The sequence below is a fragment of the Bombina bombina genome, chromosome 4 (genome assembly GCF_027579735.1).
Source record: "Bombina bombina isolate aBomBom1 chromosome 4, aBomBom1.pri, whole genome shotgun sequence".
Taxonomy (NCBI): domain Eukaryota; kingdom Metazoa; phylum Chordata; class Amphibia; order Anura; family Bombinatoridae; genus Bombina; species Bombina bombina.
Window position 1 is genome coordinate 249,706,750 of NC_069502.1, and position 19,535 is coordinate 249,726,284.

Below are 19,535 nucleotides of genomic sequence, written 5' to 3' on the forward strand. Positions count from 1 at the left end.
AGGGCTGCGTTAGGCTCCAAAAAGGGGCCGTAGAGCATATATTTACCGCCAACTGCAACTCTCAATACCAGCGGTGCTTACGACGCGGCCAGCTTCAAAAAAACGTGCTTGTGCACGATTCCCCCATAGGGAAACAATGGGGGCTGTTTGAGCTGGAAAAAAAACCACAACACCTGCAAAAAAGCTGCGTTCAGCTCCTAATGCAGCCCCATTGTTTCCTATGGAGAAACACTTCCTAAGTCTGCACCTAACACCCTAACATGTACCCCGAGTCTAAACACCCCTAACCTTACACTTATTAACCCCGAATCTGCCGCCCCCGCTATCGCTGACCCCTGCATATTATTATTAACCCCTAATCTGCCGCTCTGTACACAGCCGCAACCTACATTATACCTATGTACCCCTAATCTGCTGCCCCTAACACCACCGACCCCTATATTATATTTATTAACCCCTAATCTGCCCCCCACAAAGTCGCCGCCAGCTACCTACAATTATTAACCCCTAATCTGCCGACCGGACCTCACCGCTACTCTAATAAATGTATTAACCCCTAAAGCTAAGTCTAACCCTAACACTAACACCCCCCTAAGTTCAATATAATTTACATCTAACAAAATAAATTAACTCTTATTAAATAAATTAATCCTATTTATAGCTAAATACTTACCTGTAAAATAAATCCTAATATAGCTAAAATATAAATTATAATTATATTGTAGCTATTTTAGGATTAATATTTATTTTACAGGCAACTTTGTAATTATTTTAACTAGGTACAATAGCTATTAAATAGTTAATAACTATTTAATAGTTACCTAGTTAAAATAATTACAAAATTAACTGTAAAATAAATCCTAACCTAAGATCTTCAGGGGCTTAGTGTTAGGTTTATTTAAGGGGGGTTTGGGTTAGATTAGGGGTATGTGGGTGGTGGGTTGTAATGTTGGAGGGGGGGGTATTGTATGTTTTTTTTTTTTAAAGGCAAAAGAGCTGAATTCTTTGGGGCATGCCCAGCAAAAGGCCCTTTTCAGGGCTGGTAAGGTAAAAGAGCTTTTCTATTTTAATTTTAGAATAGGGTAGGGCATTTTTTTATTTTGGGGGCTTAGAGTAGATGTAATTAGTTTAAAATTGTTGTAATATTTTTCTAATGTTTGTAAATATTTTTTTATTTTTTGTACTTTAGTTAGTTTATTTAATTGTATTTATTTGTAGGTATTGTATTTAATTAATTTATTGATAGTGTAGTGATAGGTTTAATTGTAGATAATTGTAGGTATTTTATTTAATTAATTTATTGATAGTGTAGTGTTAGGTTTAATTGTAACTTAGGTTAGGATTTATTTTACAGGTAATTTTGTAATTATTTTAACTAGGTAGCTATAAAATAGTTATTAACTATTTAATAGCTATTGTACCTGGTTAAAATAAATACAAAGTTGCCTGTAAAATAAATATTAATCCTAAAATAGCTACAATATAATTATAATTTATATAGTAGCTATATTAGGGTTTATTTTACAGGTAAGTATTTAGCTTTAAATAGGAATAATTTATTTAATAAGAGTTAATTTACTTTGTTAGATTTAAATTATATTTAACTTAGGGGGTGTTAGTGTTAGGGTTATAATTAGCTTTAAGGGTTAAAAAATTTATTAGAGTAGCGGTGAGGTCCGGTTGGCAGATTAGGGGTTAATACTTGAAGTTAGGTGTCGGCGATGTTAGGGAGGGCAGATTAGGGGTTAATACTATTTATTATAGGGTTATTGAGGCGGGAGTGAGGCGGATTAGGGGTTAATACATTTATTATAGTGGCGGTGAGGTCCGGTCGGCAGATTAGGGGTTAATAATTGTAGGTAGGTGGAGGTGACGTTGGGGGCGGCAGATTAGGGGTTAATAAATATAATATAGGGGTCGGCGGTGTTAGGGGCAGTAGATTAGGGGTACATAGGGATAACGTAGCTGGCGGCGGTGTGCGGTCGGCAGATTAGGGGTTAAAATTTTTTAATAGAGTGCCGGCGATGTGGGGGGACCTCGGTTTTGGGGTACATAGGTAGTTTATGGGTGTTAGTGTACTTTAGAGCACAGTAGTTAAGAGCTTTATAAACCGGCGTTAGCCCAAAAAGCTCTTAACTACTGACTTTTTTCTGCGGCTGGAGTTTTGTCGTTAGATTTCTAACGCTCACTTCAGCCAAGACTCTAAATACCGGCGTTAGAAAGATCCCAATGAAAAGATAGGATACGCAAATTGCGTAGGGGGATCTGCGGTATTGAAAAGTCGCGGCTGGAAAGTGAGCGTTAGACCCTTTCCTGACTCTAAATACCAGCGGTAGACCAAAACCAGCGTTAGGAGCCTCTAACGCTGGTTTTGACGGCTAACGCCAAACTCTAAATCTAGCCGTAAATTTGTTCATCTAGCTGTGTGTAGTGTAAAGTTGTTCCTTCAGCAAAGGATAAAAAGATAATGCAGCATATTTGATAATAGATATAAATAAAAAGTTGTTTAAAATGGAATGTTTTATCCAAATCATGAAAGAAAATGTTGTGGTTTCCTGTCCCTTTAAATAAAAATGTATACTTATATATAAACATATTATTGCATACACAAATCTGAATTTTTTAGCTACAAGTTTACATGTACACAAAAACAAAACATGCAAACAGAGAATTGTATTTGTGTGATGCAAATACTAAGTGGTGGGAGAGAGGTGGAAGCCATATAAAAATCATTGGAGACCACATCATAACCTTCAGGTCATAGGCTGAACAATTCTGATGATAATGGAGAAAAACTTTAAAAGTAATTATTTTCTAGCAGAGCATACTTTGAATTAAAAATATGTTTGTTAAGAGCTTAATGTCACTGAAGTTAAATTAGTTAAAATACAACAGGTGAGGGTGCAATGAAAATATACTCACCTGAAAAATATTATTAATTCAAATAAAAAAAACAGAATTTAAAAAAAAAAATCAAAATTATATAGCTTTATATTTATTAAAAAGAATACAACAACAACAATTAGAAACATAGTAAAACCCGGTAATTTCAACTATGGTATATGTTTAATTTGGATCTATTGATAACCCTCAATGTAGTGATTCAATTAAAACAAATCTGCATGTGTTTAGCTCAGTACTCACCCTCACAAAGCTGGCAGGAAACCATCCTTCATTGTCTAGAATCCTCCCCCACCACCACTCCTTGTTGGAAGCATCCATTACTTCAATGACACTGCCGGCCTTGAAGCCCAGTTCTTGGTCATCCATTGTGACATGATCCCATAGAGCCTCTGCATATACCACACTGCCATCACTTATAAGCTGTAAATTAGAAAACATAACTTCAACCTAGTTTTATTGATCAAGGCAATGAATAATGTGACTTATATTATTTAACATGTCACTATGCATCTTGACCTTTGTGCTGCAAGGGCTTACTACTTGCCTGGTCCAGAAAATTACTTTTTATGTTCATAAATATGTATCTAATGAACTTAGACCATTATGTTATGTTATGTAACATATTTATTTACAAGATCAAAAAGTAATGAAGGTGGAAAAATATAATGTCATAAAAACAGTACAGAAGATAGCACATAGATAAAATGTGGTTTCCTAAATTACTACTATTGTAAAAATGCATAAAGCTAAAAGTTATTGCTGAATGTGGCCCTTGTAGGCCTCCTAGGTTGCCCACTACAGAACTAATCAAGTCCATCGGGAACAATTGACAGAATATTTTAATAGAAAATATTTATTTAAAAATAATAATAATAATAATAAAAATAAAGGAGAGAGTATAAATGGAAAAAAAAAAGTTTCAGTAAAAGGGCTGTGTATATAGGTGATGGGGTTGAGTTGCTGGCACATGTATAAATTCCTTTATTAAAACTGCCTGGGACCAGAAAAGCTTTGGATTTCGGAATAATTTGTATTTTGAATATTTCTATATTTGCATATGTAAAATGGGACAGCTTGTAGAGGGGATGGGACCAAGTACAAACCACAATATATTTGATTTAGGCAATATTTACATAATACAGCGTATCCAAGCAGCCTAAAGGTATTTTCATATCATTTTAATACTTCTGTATACATAGTACCGTCACAAAGATACAGTAGTGTACTCAAAAAGGTAATAGTTATTTTAAATACATACTAGTATATGCATTTTAGAACACAAAAACCAAACCAAAGATGCAGGCAGAGAAGATTGCAACTAATTACTGGCGGGGAAAATGGTCATTTTTAATCATTTTGAACCAGATTACGAGCGGAGCTCTATCGTGATTTACGCTAGAATGATTACTGTGACCTCAGAGCTCTAGTCATCTGTTTCGCAAAACAAAAAATTGTAACAAAATACATTAAAAAGTACAGTTACACTCATAATAACACCATCTAATAATAATGATTTCAAAAACAATATTGCACAAAAATTATAAAGGCTCAAAGATATGAGGTCTCAGGTGTTAGAAAAAAAAGGCAGGCAAAGGGCTTTAACATAGGGATACTTACATATATGTCTAAAGATGTATGTACAGGTGAAACTCAAAAAATTAGAATATCGTGCAAAAGTTAATTTACTTCACTAATGCAACTTAAAAGGTTAAACTAATATATGAGATAGACTCATTACATGCAAAGCAAGATAGTTCAAGCCGTGATTTGTCATAATTGTGATGATTATGGCTTACAGCTCATGAAAACCCCAAATCCACAATGTCAGAAAATTAGAATATTACATGCAATCAATAAAACAAGGATTGTACATAGAACAATATTGGACCTCTGAAAAGTATAAACATGCATACTGTATGTACTCAGTACTTGGTTTGGGCCCCTTTTTGCAGCAATTACTGCCTCAATGGGGCGTGGCATGGAGCTATCAGCCTGTGGCACTGCTGAGGTGTTATGGAAGACCAGGATGCTTCAATAGCGGCCTTCAGCTCTACTGCATTGTTCGGTCTCATGTCTCATCTTTCTCTTGGCAATGCCCCATAGATTCTCTATGGGGTTCAGGTCAGGTGAGTTTGCTGGCCAATCAAGCACAGTAATCCCATGGTCATTGAACCAGGTTTTGGTGCTTTTGGCAGTGTAGGCAGGTGCCAAGTCCTGCTGGAAAATGAAGTCAGCATCCCCATACAGCTCATCTGCGGAAGGAAGCATGAAGTGCTCCAAAATCTACTGGTAGATGGCTGCGTTGACCTTGGACTTAATGAAGCACAGTGGACCAACACCAGCAGACGACATGGCTCCCCAAATCAACACAGACTGTGGAAACTTCACACTGGACTTCAAGCATCTTGCAGTGTGTGCCTCTCCATTCTTCCTCCATACTCTGGGTCTTTGGTTTCCAAATGAGATGAAAAATTTGCTCTCATCAGAAAAGAGGACTTTGGACCACTGAGCAACAGACCAGGTCTGTTTTTCTTTAGCCCAGGTAAGACGCTTCTGACGTTGTTTGTTGTTCAGGAGTGGCTTGACAAGAGGAATACGACATTTGAAGCCCATGTCCAGAATCCGTCTGTGTGTGGTGGCTCTTGATGCACTGACTCCAGCCTCAGTCTACACCTTGTGAAAGTCCCCAACACTTTTGAATGGCCTTTTCCTGACAATCCTCTCCAGACTGCGGTCATCCCTACTGCTTGTAAAAATATCCCAGTAAAGGGATATAAAAGAGCGCTGGTGTTTAAAAAGAAAACATTATACAATTTAAAACCAAATTATTGTACTATTGATATAGTAGATCAAGTCTACCGTATTAGTCCTGTTTACTGTCCATATGCTGGTGGTAAATAGGGAATAAAGATGTCCTCTTGAATGGAATAATGAATCAGGCTGCTCCTCTTGATCCCAGAGAGTGTGGAACAACTGTTAAAGAAGAATAGAGAGAGGGCACCACAATAGCGTGATATCGTCTGGAATGCAGGTACGGATAAAAGAAGATTTTATGCTTACCAGATGGTGTGGCACTGTACTGTAACCAGTGCAAGAGAGCAGGCTAGCACTTAACAGTCGCTAGTACACTGTAGGAGCCAGGCTCCAAAGGCACTTTGGTGTTTCTCTCCTGTTGTCTGGACTTGTATAGACTTCAGGTGCTGCAAAGGAGTAATCTTATGTGTGTTGTTCAGATGGTATGTATGAACCACAACACAGACAACTTCAAATAAAAATAAAAATGTCTTTTAATATTTTATGACGCGTTTCTCAACCTACAGGGGTTGTTTCATCAGATAAAAAAGTGACCACTGAGCAACAGACCAGGTCTGTTTTTCTTTAGCCCAGGTAAGACGCTTCTGATGTTGTTTGTTGTTCAGGAGTGGCTTGACAAGAGGAATACGACATTTGAAGCCCATGTCCAAAATCCGTCTGTGTGTGGTGGCTCTTGATGCACTGACTCCAGCCTCAGTCTACACCTTGTGAAAGTCCCCAACACTTTTGAATGGCCTTTTCCTGACAATCCTCTCCAGACTGCGGTCATCCCTACTGCTTGTCCACTTTTCCCTTCCACACTTTTCCCTTCCACATAACTTTCTATTAATGTGCTTTGATACAGCACTTTGGGAACATCCAACTTCTTTTGCAATTACCTTTCAAGGCTTTCCCTCCTCCATGTGTCAATGATGGTTTTCTGCACAACTGTCAGGTCAGCAGTCTTTCCCATGATTGTGATTCCTACTGAACCAGACTGAGAGACCATTTATAGGCTAAGGAACCCTTTGCAGGTGTTATGGCTTAATTAGCTGATTCGAGTGGGACACTTTGAGCCTAGAATATTGCACCTTTTCACAATATTCCAATTTTCTGAGATTGTGGATTTGGGGTTTTCATGAGCTGTAAGCCATAATCATCACAATTATGACAAATCACGGCTTGAACTATCTTGCTTTGCATGTAATGAGTCTATCTCATATATTAGTTTCACCTTTTAAGTTGCATTAGTGAAATAAATTAACTTTTGCACAATATTCAAATTTTCTAGTTTCACCTGTATATTTATATGTCTATATTATGTGTACATATGTATTTATATGTGTATATGTATTTACAAACATATATACACATAAAAGCACATACATATATATATATATATATATATAGAGAGAGAGAGAGAGAGAGAGAGAGAGAGAGCTGCTTCATAACTGGTATTTCTGGCGAGCCTGCAGGCTCACAAGAAACACGGGCCCTCAAGCTCCATCTGGAGCTTGATAAATGGGCCCCATAGGTATAGATATTGTACCAAAATACTATCAAATATATGTAGAAATATGTATTTATGAATCAATAGAACACATTCTTCTATGTGGAATGTGACATTTTCACATTTTTATGTCGGGTTAGCACACTTGAGAATATGCGTTCGAGTTAGAGCGCAAGGAGGGTGTTAGGTTTTTCCCCCCACCTTTTTTCTCCATTGACTTCTATGGGGAATAGGTTATCGCATGCGCGATATTCTAAATTTGGCTTTTTGCGCATCGGGTTAGTGCGCAAACTGTAACTCTTTATTTTCAACTTGTAATACGAGTGCAACCCGATGTGTGCAGAAAGTTTAATTCTAGTTAGATAAATAGCGCTTCACTCGTAATATATTAATGAAAAACTCTTTATTTCAGAATAATTCTAGATTTTGAAATTTTTAATTTGGGGATTTGCTCTTTAAATGGGTGTAATTTCCCCTATGGTTCAGGTGTGCAACAAGGTACTATATACAAATGGTCGATCACTCATACATGGACACATAATAACAACGCATTTGTATTCTGCCTTCTCTCCTATGAATAAATCATGTGGTTACCAAAGGGTTGGATTTTCATTGTTATTCTATTCAAGGTGATCAATTTGCAGATTAGTAGATTAAACTATTGGTTAAGGTTGTGAATAAAGATTTAGTTCATTTTGGCACATTTTAGCAATTTTATTTCTTTGCACTTTTCTCTTATAACTGATTTTACTCAAACCTGGATAATTCCAAGAAATATGTTCTGGATATGATATACTAATATGTTTCAAATCCGGTGGCTGTTAGTAGACATTTTCGAATATTTTGCAACAAAAAAAGTGTGAACAATGGTTAGACACAAGAAGAACTCACGCTCTGGAAATCAGAACAGATTCTAATGCCTAATGTTAGGTTTCTTGTTAAGTGACCAGAATAATCATTACATTGGTCAAAACTGGAGGACGGCAGAGTCAGGAAAAAGCCTCCCATGTGTAGTTCCCCGGCTTATTACTCCATAAGAGGCTTTTCCCAGTTGCTGTTTAATTGACTCTTCTTGGAGCTCGTCACCATTGCTGTCCTGCCTCTTCCTGTCACACAGCTCGGATGACTGTCAGATTGGGGGGTCCCCCCTACTTCTGCCCGTCCCTTGTCCTCTGGTGATAGTTACAGGTCACAAATATTATCTGTGCTGAGCGCCCCCATGAGCTTCTTTGTTGTTATACATTTACCTACTGGACTTACTTAGGTTACTTTACTTTTATTTGAAATATCTACTCTTTCTTGTTAGAAACTGCCATCTATACTGAAAATATGAATGCTATTTAGAAAAGCTATTTAAACAAGAGGTGGAAGTAAAAAAGCTATTTAAACAAGAGGTGGCAGTAAAAACCAAACTCCCAGTGGGAGGTGACAGGGAGAATGCTTAGCCCATTTAAAAGTTCCTGCAGCTGTTTGGACTATGAACTCTTATCAGTTACTTACCTGATTATCTCTCTAAACTTTACTTTTCATGCAAATATATATATATTTTTTTACATGTTTAACTGCTCGTCATTCATATACATGACAGAATATTTTTGAGTCCAATGTTCCTTTAGCGTACAAATTGTTGTATTCAAACATACTCATTTTTTTTTTTTTAGCAAATCTGCACTACACATGCACAAGTACTGCTTTTTTTTATTTATTTAATTATCTTTGTATAGCTTTACTGGCCACAAAAAGATAATGGATCATTTTATGTAAAAGGAACATGTGGCCGCCAAAGCTTTATCAAAGTAATTGTTAAACTTGAAGTCAATGCATTCAGTGACTTTGACTGTAGGTATATTCAGTGACTGTAGGTATATCTGAACCATTGCAATTGATTTAGACTGACAATTTTCAGATTTTAGGGAACATTGTAGTCCAGAAAGGACATGCTCTTTTTTATTGGAGCATCTCATTTCTTTCATGTAATTAGCAAGAGTCCATGAGCTAGTGACGTATGGGATATACATTCCTACCAGGAGGGGCAAAGTTTCCCAAACCTCAAAATGCCTATAAATACACCCCTCACCACACCCACAATTCAGTTTTACAAACTTTGCCTCCGATGGAGGTGGTGAAGTAAGTTTGTGCTAGATTCTACGTTGATATGCGCTCCACAGCAAGTTGGAGCCCGGTTTTCCTCTCAGCGTGCAGTGAATGTCAGAGGGATGTGAGGAGAGTATTGCCTATTTGAATGCAGTGATCTCCTTCTACGGGGTCTATTTCATAGGTTCTCTGTTATCGGTCGTAGAGATTCATCTCTTACCTCCCTTTTCAGATCGACGATATACTCTCATATATACCATTACCTCTACTGATTCTCGTTTCAGTACTGGTTTGGCTTTCTACAAACATGTAGATGAGTGTCCTGGGGTAAGTAAATCTTATTTTCTGTGACACTCTAAGCTGTGGTTGGGCACTTTGTTTATAAAGTTCTAAATATATGTATTCAAACATTTATTTGCCTTGACTCAGAATGTTCAACTTTCCTTATTTTTCAGACAGTCAGTTTCATATTTGGGATTATGCATTTGAATTATTCATTTTTTCTTACCTTCAAAAATTTGACTCTTTTTTCCCTGTGGGCTGTTAGGCTCGCGGGGGCTGAAAATGCTTCATTTTATTGCGTCATTCTTGGCGCGGACTTTTTTGGCGCAAAAATTCTTTTCCGTTTCCAGCGTCATACGTGTCGCCGGAAGTTGCGTCATTTTTTGACGTTATTTTGCGCCAAAAATGTCGGCGTTCCGGATGTGGCGTCATTTTGGCGCCAAAAGCATTTAGGCGCCAAATAATGTGGATTTGGCGCTAAAAAATATGGGCGTCGCTTTTGTCTCCACATTATTTAAGTCTCATTTTTCATTGCTTCTGGTTGCTAGAAGCTTGTTCTTTGGCATTTTTTCCCATTCCTGAAACTGTCATATAAGGAATTTGATCTATTTTGCTTTATATGTTGTTTTTTCTCTTACATATTGCAAGATGTCTCACGTTGCATCTGAGTCAGAAGATACTACAGGAAAATCGCTGTCTAGTGCTGGATCTACCAAAGCTAAGTGTATCTGCTATAAACTTTTGGTAGCTATTCCTCCGGCTGTTGTTTGTATTAATTGTCATGACAAACTTGTTAATGCAGATAATATTTCCTTTAGTAATGTACCATTGTCTGTTGCAGTTCCTTCAACATCTAAGGTGCAGAATGTTCCTGATAACATAAGAGATTTTGTTTCTGAATCCATCAAGAAGGCTATGTCTGTTATTCTCCTTCTAGTAAACGTAAAAAATCTTTTAAAACTTCTCTCCCTACAGATGAATTTTTAAATGAACATTGTCATTCTGATTCTGATGACTGGTTCAGAGGATTCTGTTTCAGAGATTGATGCTGATAAAATGGAATTTATTCGTTCTTTACTTAAAGAAGTATTAATTGCTTTAGAAATAGAGGATTCTGGTCCTCTTGATACTAATTCTAAACGTTTAGATAAGGTATTTAAATCTCCTGTGGTTATTCCAGAAGTTTTTCCTGTCCCTAATGCTATTTCTGCAGTAATTTCCAAGAATGGGATAAATTGGGTAATTCATTTACTCCTTCTAAACGTTTTAAGCAATTATATCCTGTACAGTCTGACAGGTTAGAATTTTGGGACAAAATCCCTAAAGTTGATGGGGCTATTTCTACCCTTGCTAAACGTACTACCATTCCTACGTCAGATGGTACTTCGTTTAAAGATCCTTTAGATAGGAAAATTGAATCCTTTCTAAGAAAAGCTTATCTGTGTTCAGGTAATCTTCTTAGGCCTGCTATATCATTAGCTGATGTTGCTGCAGCTTCAACTTTTTGGTTGGAAGCTTTAGCGCAACAAGTAGCAAATCATGATTCTCATGATATTATTATTCTTCTTCAGCATGCTAATGATTTTATTTGTGATGCCATTTTTGATATTATTAGAGTTGATGTCAGGTTTATGTCTCTAGCTATTTTAGCTAGAAGAGCTTTATGGCTTAAGACTTGGAATGCTGATATGGCTTCTAAATCAACTCTACTTTCCATTTCTTTCCAGGGTAACAAATTATTTGGTTCTCAGTTGGATTCTATTATCTCAACTGTTACTGGTGGGAAAGGAACTTTTTTACCACAGGATAAAAAATCTAAAGGTAAAAACAGGGCTAATAATCGTTTTCGTTCCTTTCGTTTCAACAAAGAACAAAAGCCTGATCCTTCGTCCTCAGGAGCAGTTTCAGTTTGGAAACCATCTCCAGTCTGGAATAAATCCAAGCCTGCTAGAAAGGCAAAGCCTGCTTCTAAGTCCACATGAAGGTGCGGCCCTCATTCCAGCTCAGCTGGTAGGGGGCAGGTTACGTTTTTTCAAAGAAATTTGGATCAATTCTGTTCTCAATCTTTGGATTCAGAACATTGTTTCAGAAGGGTACAGAATTGGTTTCAAGATGAGACCTCCTGCAAAGAGATTTTTTCTTTCCCGTGTCCCAGTAAATCCAGTGAAAGCTCAAGCATTTCTGAATTGTGTTTCAGATCTAGAGTTGGCTGGAGTAATTATGCCAGTTCCAGTTCCGGAACAGGGGATGGGGTTTTATTCAAATCTCTTCATTGTACCAAAGAAGGAGAATTCCTTCAGACCAGTTCTGGATCTAAAAATATTGAATCATTATGTAAGGATACCAACGTTCAAGATGGTAACTGTAAGGACTATCTTGCCTTTTGTTCAGCAAGGGAATTATATGTCCACAATAGATTTACAGGATGCATATCTGCATATTCCGATTCATCCAGATCACTATCAGTTCCTGAGATTCTCTTTTCTGGACAAGCATTACCAGTTTGTGGCTCTACCGTTTGGCCTAGCTACAGCTCCAAGAATGTTTTCAAAGGTTCTCGGTGCCCTTCTGTCTGTAATCAGAGAACAGGGTATTGTGGTATTTCCTTATTTGGACGATATCTTGGTACTTGCTCAGTCTTTACATTTAGCAGAATCTCATACGAATCGACTTGTGTTGTTTCTTCAAGATCATGGTTGGAGGATCAATTTACCAAAAAGTTCTTTGATTCCTCAGACAAGGGTAACCTTTCTGGGTTTCCAGATAGATTCAGTGTCCATGACTCTAAACGTCTAAAATTGATTGCAGCTTGTCGAAACCTTCAGTCACAATCATTCCCTTCGGTAGCCTTATGCATGGAAATTCTAGGTCTTATGACTGCTGCATCGGACGCGATCCCCTTTGCTCGTTTTCACATGCGACCTCTTCAGCTCTGTATGCTGAATCAATGGTGCAAGGATTACACAAAGATATCTCAATTAATATCTTTAAAACCGATTGTTCGACACTCTCTAACCTGGTGGACAGATCACCATCGTTTAATTCAGGGGGCTTCTTTTGTGCTTCCGACCTGGACTGTAATTTCAACAGATGCAAGTCTCACAGGTTGGGGAGCTGTGTGGGGATCTCTGACGGCACAAGGAGTTTGGGAATCTCAGGAGGTGAGATTACCGATCAATATTTTGGAACTCTGTGCAATTTTCAGAGCTCTTCAGTTTTGGCCTCTTCTGAAGAGAGAATCGTTCATTTGTTTTCAGACAGACAATGTCACAACTGTGGCATACATCAATCATCAAGGAGGGACTCACAGTCCTCTGGCTATGAAAGAAGTATCTCAAATTTTGGTTTGGGCGGAATCCAGCTCCTGTCTAATCTCTGCGGTTCATATCCCAGGTATAGACAATTGGGAAGCGGATTATCTCAGTCGCCAAACGTTGCATCCGGGCGAATGGTCTCTTCACCCAGAGGTATTTCTTCAAATTGTTCAAATGTGGGAACTTCCAGAAATAGATCTGATGGCGTCTCATCTAAACAAGAGACTTCCCAGGTATCTGTCCAGATCCCGGGATCCTCAGGCGGAGGCAGTGGATGCATTATCACTTCCTTGGAAGTATCATCCTGCCTATATCTTTCCGCCTCTAGTTCTTCTTCCAAGAGTAATCTCCAAGATTCTGAAGGAATGCTCGTTTGTTCTGCTGGTAGCTCCGGCATGGCCTCACAGGTTTTGGTATGCGGATCTTGTCCGGATGGCCTCTTGCCAACCGTGGACTCTTCCGTTAAGACCAGACCTTCTGTCTCAAGGTCCTTTTTTCCATCAGGATCTCAAATCCTTAAATTTAAAGGTATGGAGATTGAACGCTTGATTCTTGGTCAAGAGGTTTCTCTGACTCTGTGATTAATACTATGTTACAGGCTCGTAAATCTGTATCTAGAGAGATATATTATAGAGTCTGGAAGACTTATATTTCTTGGTGTCTTTCTCATCATTTTTCTTGGCATTCTTTTAGAATACCGAGAATATTACAGTTTCTTCAGGATGGTTTAGATAAGGGTTTGTCCGCAAGTTCCTTGAAAGGACAAATCTCTGCTCTTTCTGTTCTTTTTCACAGAAAGATTGCTATTCTTCCTGATATTCATTGTTTTGTACAAGCTTTGGTTCGTATAAAACCTGTCATTAAGTCAATTTCTCCTCCTTGGAGTTTGAATTTGGTTCTGGGGGCTCTTCAAGCTCCTCCATTTGAACCTATGCATTCATTGGACATTAAATTACTTTCTTGGAAAGTTTTGTTCCTTTTGGCCATCTCTTCTGCCAGAAGAGTTTCTGAATTATCTGCTCTTTCTTGTGAGTCTCCTTTTCTGATTTTTCATCAGGATAAGGCGGTGTTGCGAACTTCTTTTGAATTTTTACCTAAAGATGTGAATTCCAACAACATTAGTAGAGAAATTGTGGTTCCTTCATTATGTCCTAATCCTAAGAATTCTAAGGAGAAATCGTTGCATTCTTTGGATGTTGTTAGAGCTTTGAAATATTATGTTGAAGCTACTAAATCTTTCCGAAAGACTTCTAGTCTATTTGTCATCTTTTCCGGTTCTAGAAAAGGCCAGAAAGCTTCTGCCATTTCTTTGGCATCTTGGTTGAAATCTTTAATTCATCTTGCCTATGTTGAGTCGGGTAAAACTCCGCCTCAAAGGATTACAGCTCCTTCTACTAGGTCAGTTTCTACTTCCTGGGCGTTTAGGAATGAAGCTTCGGTTGATCAGATTTGCAAAGCAGCAACTTGGTCCTCTTTGCATACTTTTACTAAATTCTACCATTTTGATGTATTTTCTTCTTCTGAAGCAGTTTTTGGTAGAAAAGTACTTCAGGCAGCGGTTTCAGTTTGAATCTTCTGCTTATGTTTTTCATTAAACTTTATTTTGGGTGTGGATTATTTTCAGCAGGAATTGGCTGTCTTTATTTTATCCCTCCCTCTCTAGTGACTCTTGTGTGGAAAGATCCACATCTTGGGTAATCATTATCCCATACGTCACTAGCTCATGGACTCTTGCTAATTACATGAAAGAAAACATAATTTATGTAAGAACTTACCTGATAAATTCATTTCTTTCATATTAGCAAGAGTCCATGAGGCCCGCCCTTTTTTTGTGGTGGTTATGATTTTTTTGTATAAAGCACAATTATTCCAATTCCTTATTTTATATGCTTTCGCACTTTTTTTATCACCCCACTTCTTGGCTATTCGTTAAACTGAATTGTGGGTGTGGTGAGGGGTGTATTTATAGGCATTTTGAGGTTTGGGAAACTTTGCCCCTCCTGGTAGGAATGTATATCCCATACGTCACTAGCTCATGGACTTTTGCTAATATGAAAGAAATGAATTTATCAGGTAAGTTCTTACATAAATTATGTTTTTTGTACTACTCGCCATGGAGCAGCAATCACTGTCGCTCTTGAGCTGAACAGCTCAGGATTCCCAGTTCTCTTTTACTCCTGTGCATCACTTTATCTGTTTGTTAACCCCTATTATCAAATAGCATTTTATGGTGATCATGTCATTCTTTTCTATACATAGGGGCCGCTATCAGGAGGTGTCAATCAGCCCAATCATATAGAATCGGGCGGATTGCAGACCGCAGTCTCAGAGGCAGCGGACCAGTTATGGAGCAGCGTTCTTTAGACCACTGCTTCATAACTGCTGTTTCCGGTGAGCCTCGAATGGAGCTTGATGTTCCTGTTTACGTGCGAGCCTTCAGGCTCGCCGGAAACAGCAATTATGAAGCAGCAGTCTAAAGAACGCTGCTCCATAACTGGTCCGCTGCCTCTGAGGCTGTGGTCTGCAATCCGCCTGATCCTATATGATCAGGCTGATTGACACCCCCAGCTAGCGGCCGATTGGCCACAAAGCTGCAGGGGGCAACATTGCACAAGCAGTTCTGGTGAACTGTTTGTGCATTGTTAAATGCCAACAGCGTATGCTGTCGGCATTCAGCGATGTCTGTCGGACATGATACGCTACAGCGTATCATGTTGGTCAGACTGATAAATTGGCCCCAATGTCCCTTTTGAATTACATGTAATGTAAGCAAAATAAATAATGAAATTGCGTTGCATTCAGATTTACATTTTGCATGGTGTGTCTCTTTAAGTAAAACATTAAACCAATCAATGTTGCAACAGCAGAGACTCTATCTTAATTTCATACTAATGAGATCTCATTTATAAACTAGTTTGTTTGGCAGAGGTATATTAATAATTATAGGATTTATCCTCTCAGACTAGCTGCTTATAATTGCTAATGGAGCTTATACTACATGGAATGAAAATTCCATCCATATATTATTACTATGTTATTTATTATATATGATTTAAAATGCACAATTATTTAGATGTTTTACCAACAACATTTGTTCAAATTTGCTTTTTTACAATAATAGATGTTAAAGGGAGAGTCAACTCCCCTTAATATTTTTTTGGGTCCGTATGTAAAATGTTTCATTTTTTTTTCTTCTTCACAACAATCCAAAAGAAAATGGGCTAGCAAAACACTTGCCTACAGGTGGGTTGAATTGCATGCATCTCATACCATTTTCTCCCAGAGAGAAGGGAGAGAAAAGAAGGGAAGGGGAGAAAAGGGAGGGAAAGGAAAGAAGGGAGGGAGAGAGAAAGATGAGAAAAGTGAGGAGGGAGAGCAGAAAAGGGAAGGGAAAGAAAGGAGTGAAAGAAGGGAGCAAGGGAGGGAGTTGAGAGAAAGAAGAGAGGAAGGGAGGGAAAGAAGGGAGGGAGGCGGGGAGGGAAAGAAAGAAGGGAGGGAGTTGAGGGAGGAATGGAGAGAGAAAGGGAAAGAAGGGAGAGAGGAAGAGAGGGAAAGAAGAATACACTTTGGCATCTATTAATTAAGCCGTCAACCGCAAATACGCTGGAATTCCACAGCGTATTTGTGGCAAGCCTGATTCGCCTTAGTTATCAAACCCTACAAACCGGGAAAAGTAGAATTTGGTGACGTAACATACGATCCGCCAGACTCAGTCCGACACAGATTGATGCTTATGTCACTACAGATGTTCTGAACGCAAGTTCGGCACTATTTGACTACTTTTGCTAGTTATCAAATAACTACCAGGTACGCTCGCCACTATTCCGGCCCAGCGTACCTGGTTTTCAATCCGTCGCCCTGGAGGCGGCAGATGCCATAGGAATCAATGGGAGTCGGAAAGCAGCGAAAGCTTATGTTTGCTGCGGCCCGATATCCCTTGATTCCTATGGAAATGTTTACACCTAACACCCTAACATGTACCCCGAGTCTAAACACCCCTAATCTGCCCCCCCTACACCGCCGCCTCCTAAATAAAAGTTATTAACCCCTAATCTGCTGCTCCCGGACCCCTCCGCAACCAAACGTATTAACCCCTAAACCGCCACTCCCGGAGCCCACCGCCACCTACATTATACTTATTAACCCCTAATCTGCCGCCCCAATGTCGCCGACACTATATTAAATGTATTAACCCCTAAACCTAAGTCTAACCCTAACCCTAACCCCCCTAACTTAAATATAATTTAAATAAATCTAAATAAATATAATTATAAATTATTCCTATTTAAAACTAAATACTTACCTATAAAATAAACCCTAAGGTAGCTACAATGTAACTAATAGTTACATTGTAGCTAGCTTAGGGTTTATTTTTATTTTACAGGCAACTTTGTATTTATTTTAACTAGGTACAATAGTTATTAAATAGTTATTAACTATTTAATAACTTCCTAGTTAAAATAAATACAAATATACCTGTAAAATAAAACCTAACCTAAGTTACAATTACACCTAACACTACACTATAATTAAATTAATTAACTAAACTAAATACAATTAAAAAAAATTATCTAAAGTACAAAAAAAAAAACACTTGGGCCTTTTGCAGGGCATTGCCCCAAAGTAATCAGCTCTTTTACATGTAAAAATTTTTTTACAACCCCCCAACATTAAAACCCACCACCCACACAACCAACCCTGCTCTAAAACCCACCCAATCCCCCCTTAAAAAAACCTAACACTAACCCCTTCAAGATCACCCTACCTTGAGAAGTCTTCACCCAACCGGGCCGAAGTCCTCCACAAAGCTGGCAGAAGTGGTCCTCCAGACAGGCAGAAGTGGTCCTCCAGAGGGACAGAAGTCTTCATCCAGGCAGCATCTTCTATCTTCATCCATCTGGCACGGAGCAGCTCCATCTTCAAGACATCCGATGCGGAGCATCCTCTTCTGACGACGGCGACTGAAGAATGAAGGTTCCTTTAAGTGACGTCATCCAAGATGGCGTCCCTTCAATTCCGATTGGCTGATAGAATTCTATCAGCCAATCGGAATCAAGGTAGGAAAAATCCTATTGGCTGATTGGATCAGCCAATAGGATTGAAGTTCAATCCTATTGGCTGATTGGATCAGCCAATAGGATTGAGCTTGAATTCTATTGGCTGATTGGATCAGCCAATAGGATTGAACTTCAATCCTATTGGCTGATTGCATCAACCATTAGGATTTTTCCTACCTTAATTCCGATTGGCTGATAGAATTCTATCAGCCAATCGGAATTGAAGGGACACCATCTTGGATGACGTCACTTAAAGAAACGTTCATTCTTCAGTCGCCGTCGTCAGAAGAGGATGCTCCGCGTCGGATGTCTTGAAGAAGGAGCCGCTCCGCGCCGGATGGATGAAGATAGAAGATGCCGCTTGGATGAAGACTTCTGCCCGCCTGGAGGACCACTTCTGCCGGCTTCGTGGAGGACTTCGGCCCGCTTGGGTGAAGACTTGTCAAGGTAGGGTGATCTTCAAGGGGTTAGTGTTAAGTTTTTTTAAGGGGAGATTGGGTGGGTTTTAGAGTAGCTTTGGTTGTGTGGGTGGTGGGTTTTAATGTTGGGGGGTTGTAATTTTTTTTTTACAGGTAAAAGAGCTGATTACTTTGGGGCAATGCCCCGCAAAAGGCCCTTTTAAGGGCTCTTTGTAATTTAGTTTTAGAGTAGGGCTTTTTTTAATTTTGGGGGGGCTTTTTTATTTTGTTAGGGGGATTAGATTAGGTGTAATTCGTTTAAACATTTTGTAATTATTTTATTATTTTCTGTAATTTAGGGGGGGGGTTTGTACTTTAGATAATTTTTTTTAATTGTATATAGTTTAGGGAATTAATTTAATTATAGTGTAGTGTTAGGTGTAATTGTAACTTAGGTTATGTTTTATTTTAAAGGTATATTTGTATTTATTTTAACTAGGAAGTTATTAAATAGTTAATAACTATTTAATAACTATTGTACCTAGTTAAAATAAATACAAAGTTGCCTGTAAAATAAAAATAAACCCTAAGCTAGCTACAATGTAACTATTAGTTATATTGTAGCTAGCTTAGGGTTTATTTTATAGGTAAGTATTTAGTTTTAAATAGGAATAATTTATTTAATTATAGTAATATTTATTTAGATTTATTTAAATTATATTTAAGTTAGGGGGGGTTAGGGTTAGAGGTTTAGGGGTTAATAAATTTAATATAGTGTTGAAGGCGGCAGATTAGGGGTTAATAAATGTAGGTAGGTGGCGGCGGTGTAGGGGGGGCAGATTAGGGGTTAATAAATATAATGTAGGTGGCGGTGGGCTCCGGGAGTTGCGGTTTAGGGGTTAATAATTGTATTTAGTTGAGGTGGGGTCTGGGAGCGGCAGTTTAGGGGTTAAACACTTTATTAGAGTTGCGGTGGGCTCCGGGAGCGGCGATTTAGGAGTTAAACACTTTATTAGAGTTGCGGCGGGTTCCGGGAGCGGTGGTATAGGGGGAAAACAGTATAGTATAGTGTGGGTGTTTAGTGACAGGGTTCCAAGAAAGCTGTAAAAAAGCCGAAGAGCAGCAAGATCGATGACTGTTGGTTAACAACCGTCCGCTGCTCATCGCCCCGTACTTGGTGCGC

General features: G+C 38.5%; 1 protein-coding gene across 3 annotated transcripts in view; it reads right to left on the bottom strand.

The window, feature by feature from the left end:
* Window positions 1-19,535, bottom strand: part of ARHGEF4 (Rho guanine nucleotide exchange factor 4) — a 231,385-nt gene that overhangs the window by 65,255 nt on the left and 146,595 nt on the right. For all 3 annotated transcript variants that reach the window (XM_053709873.1, XM_053709872.1, XM_053709874.1), the window contains one exon: window positions 3,145-3,324. In XM_053709873.1, coding sequence (XP_053565848.1) covers window positions 3,145-3,324 — 180 coding nt within the window. The remainder of the gene's footprint in view (window positions 1-3,144; window positions 3,325-19,535) is intronic.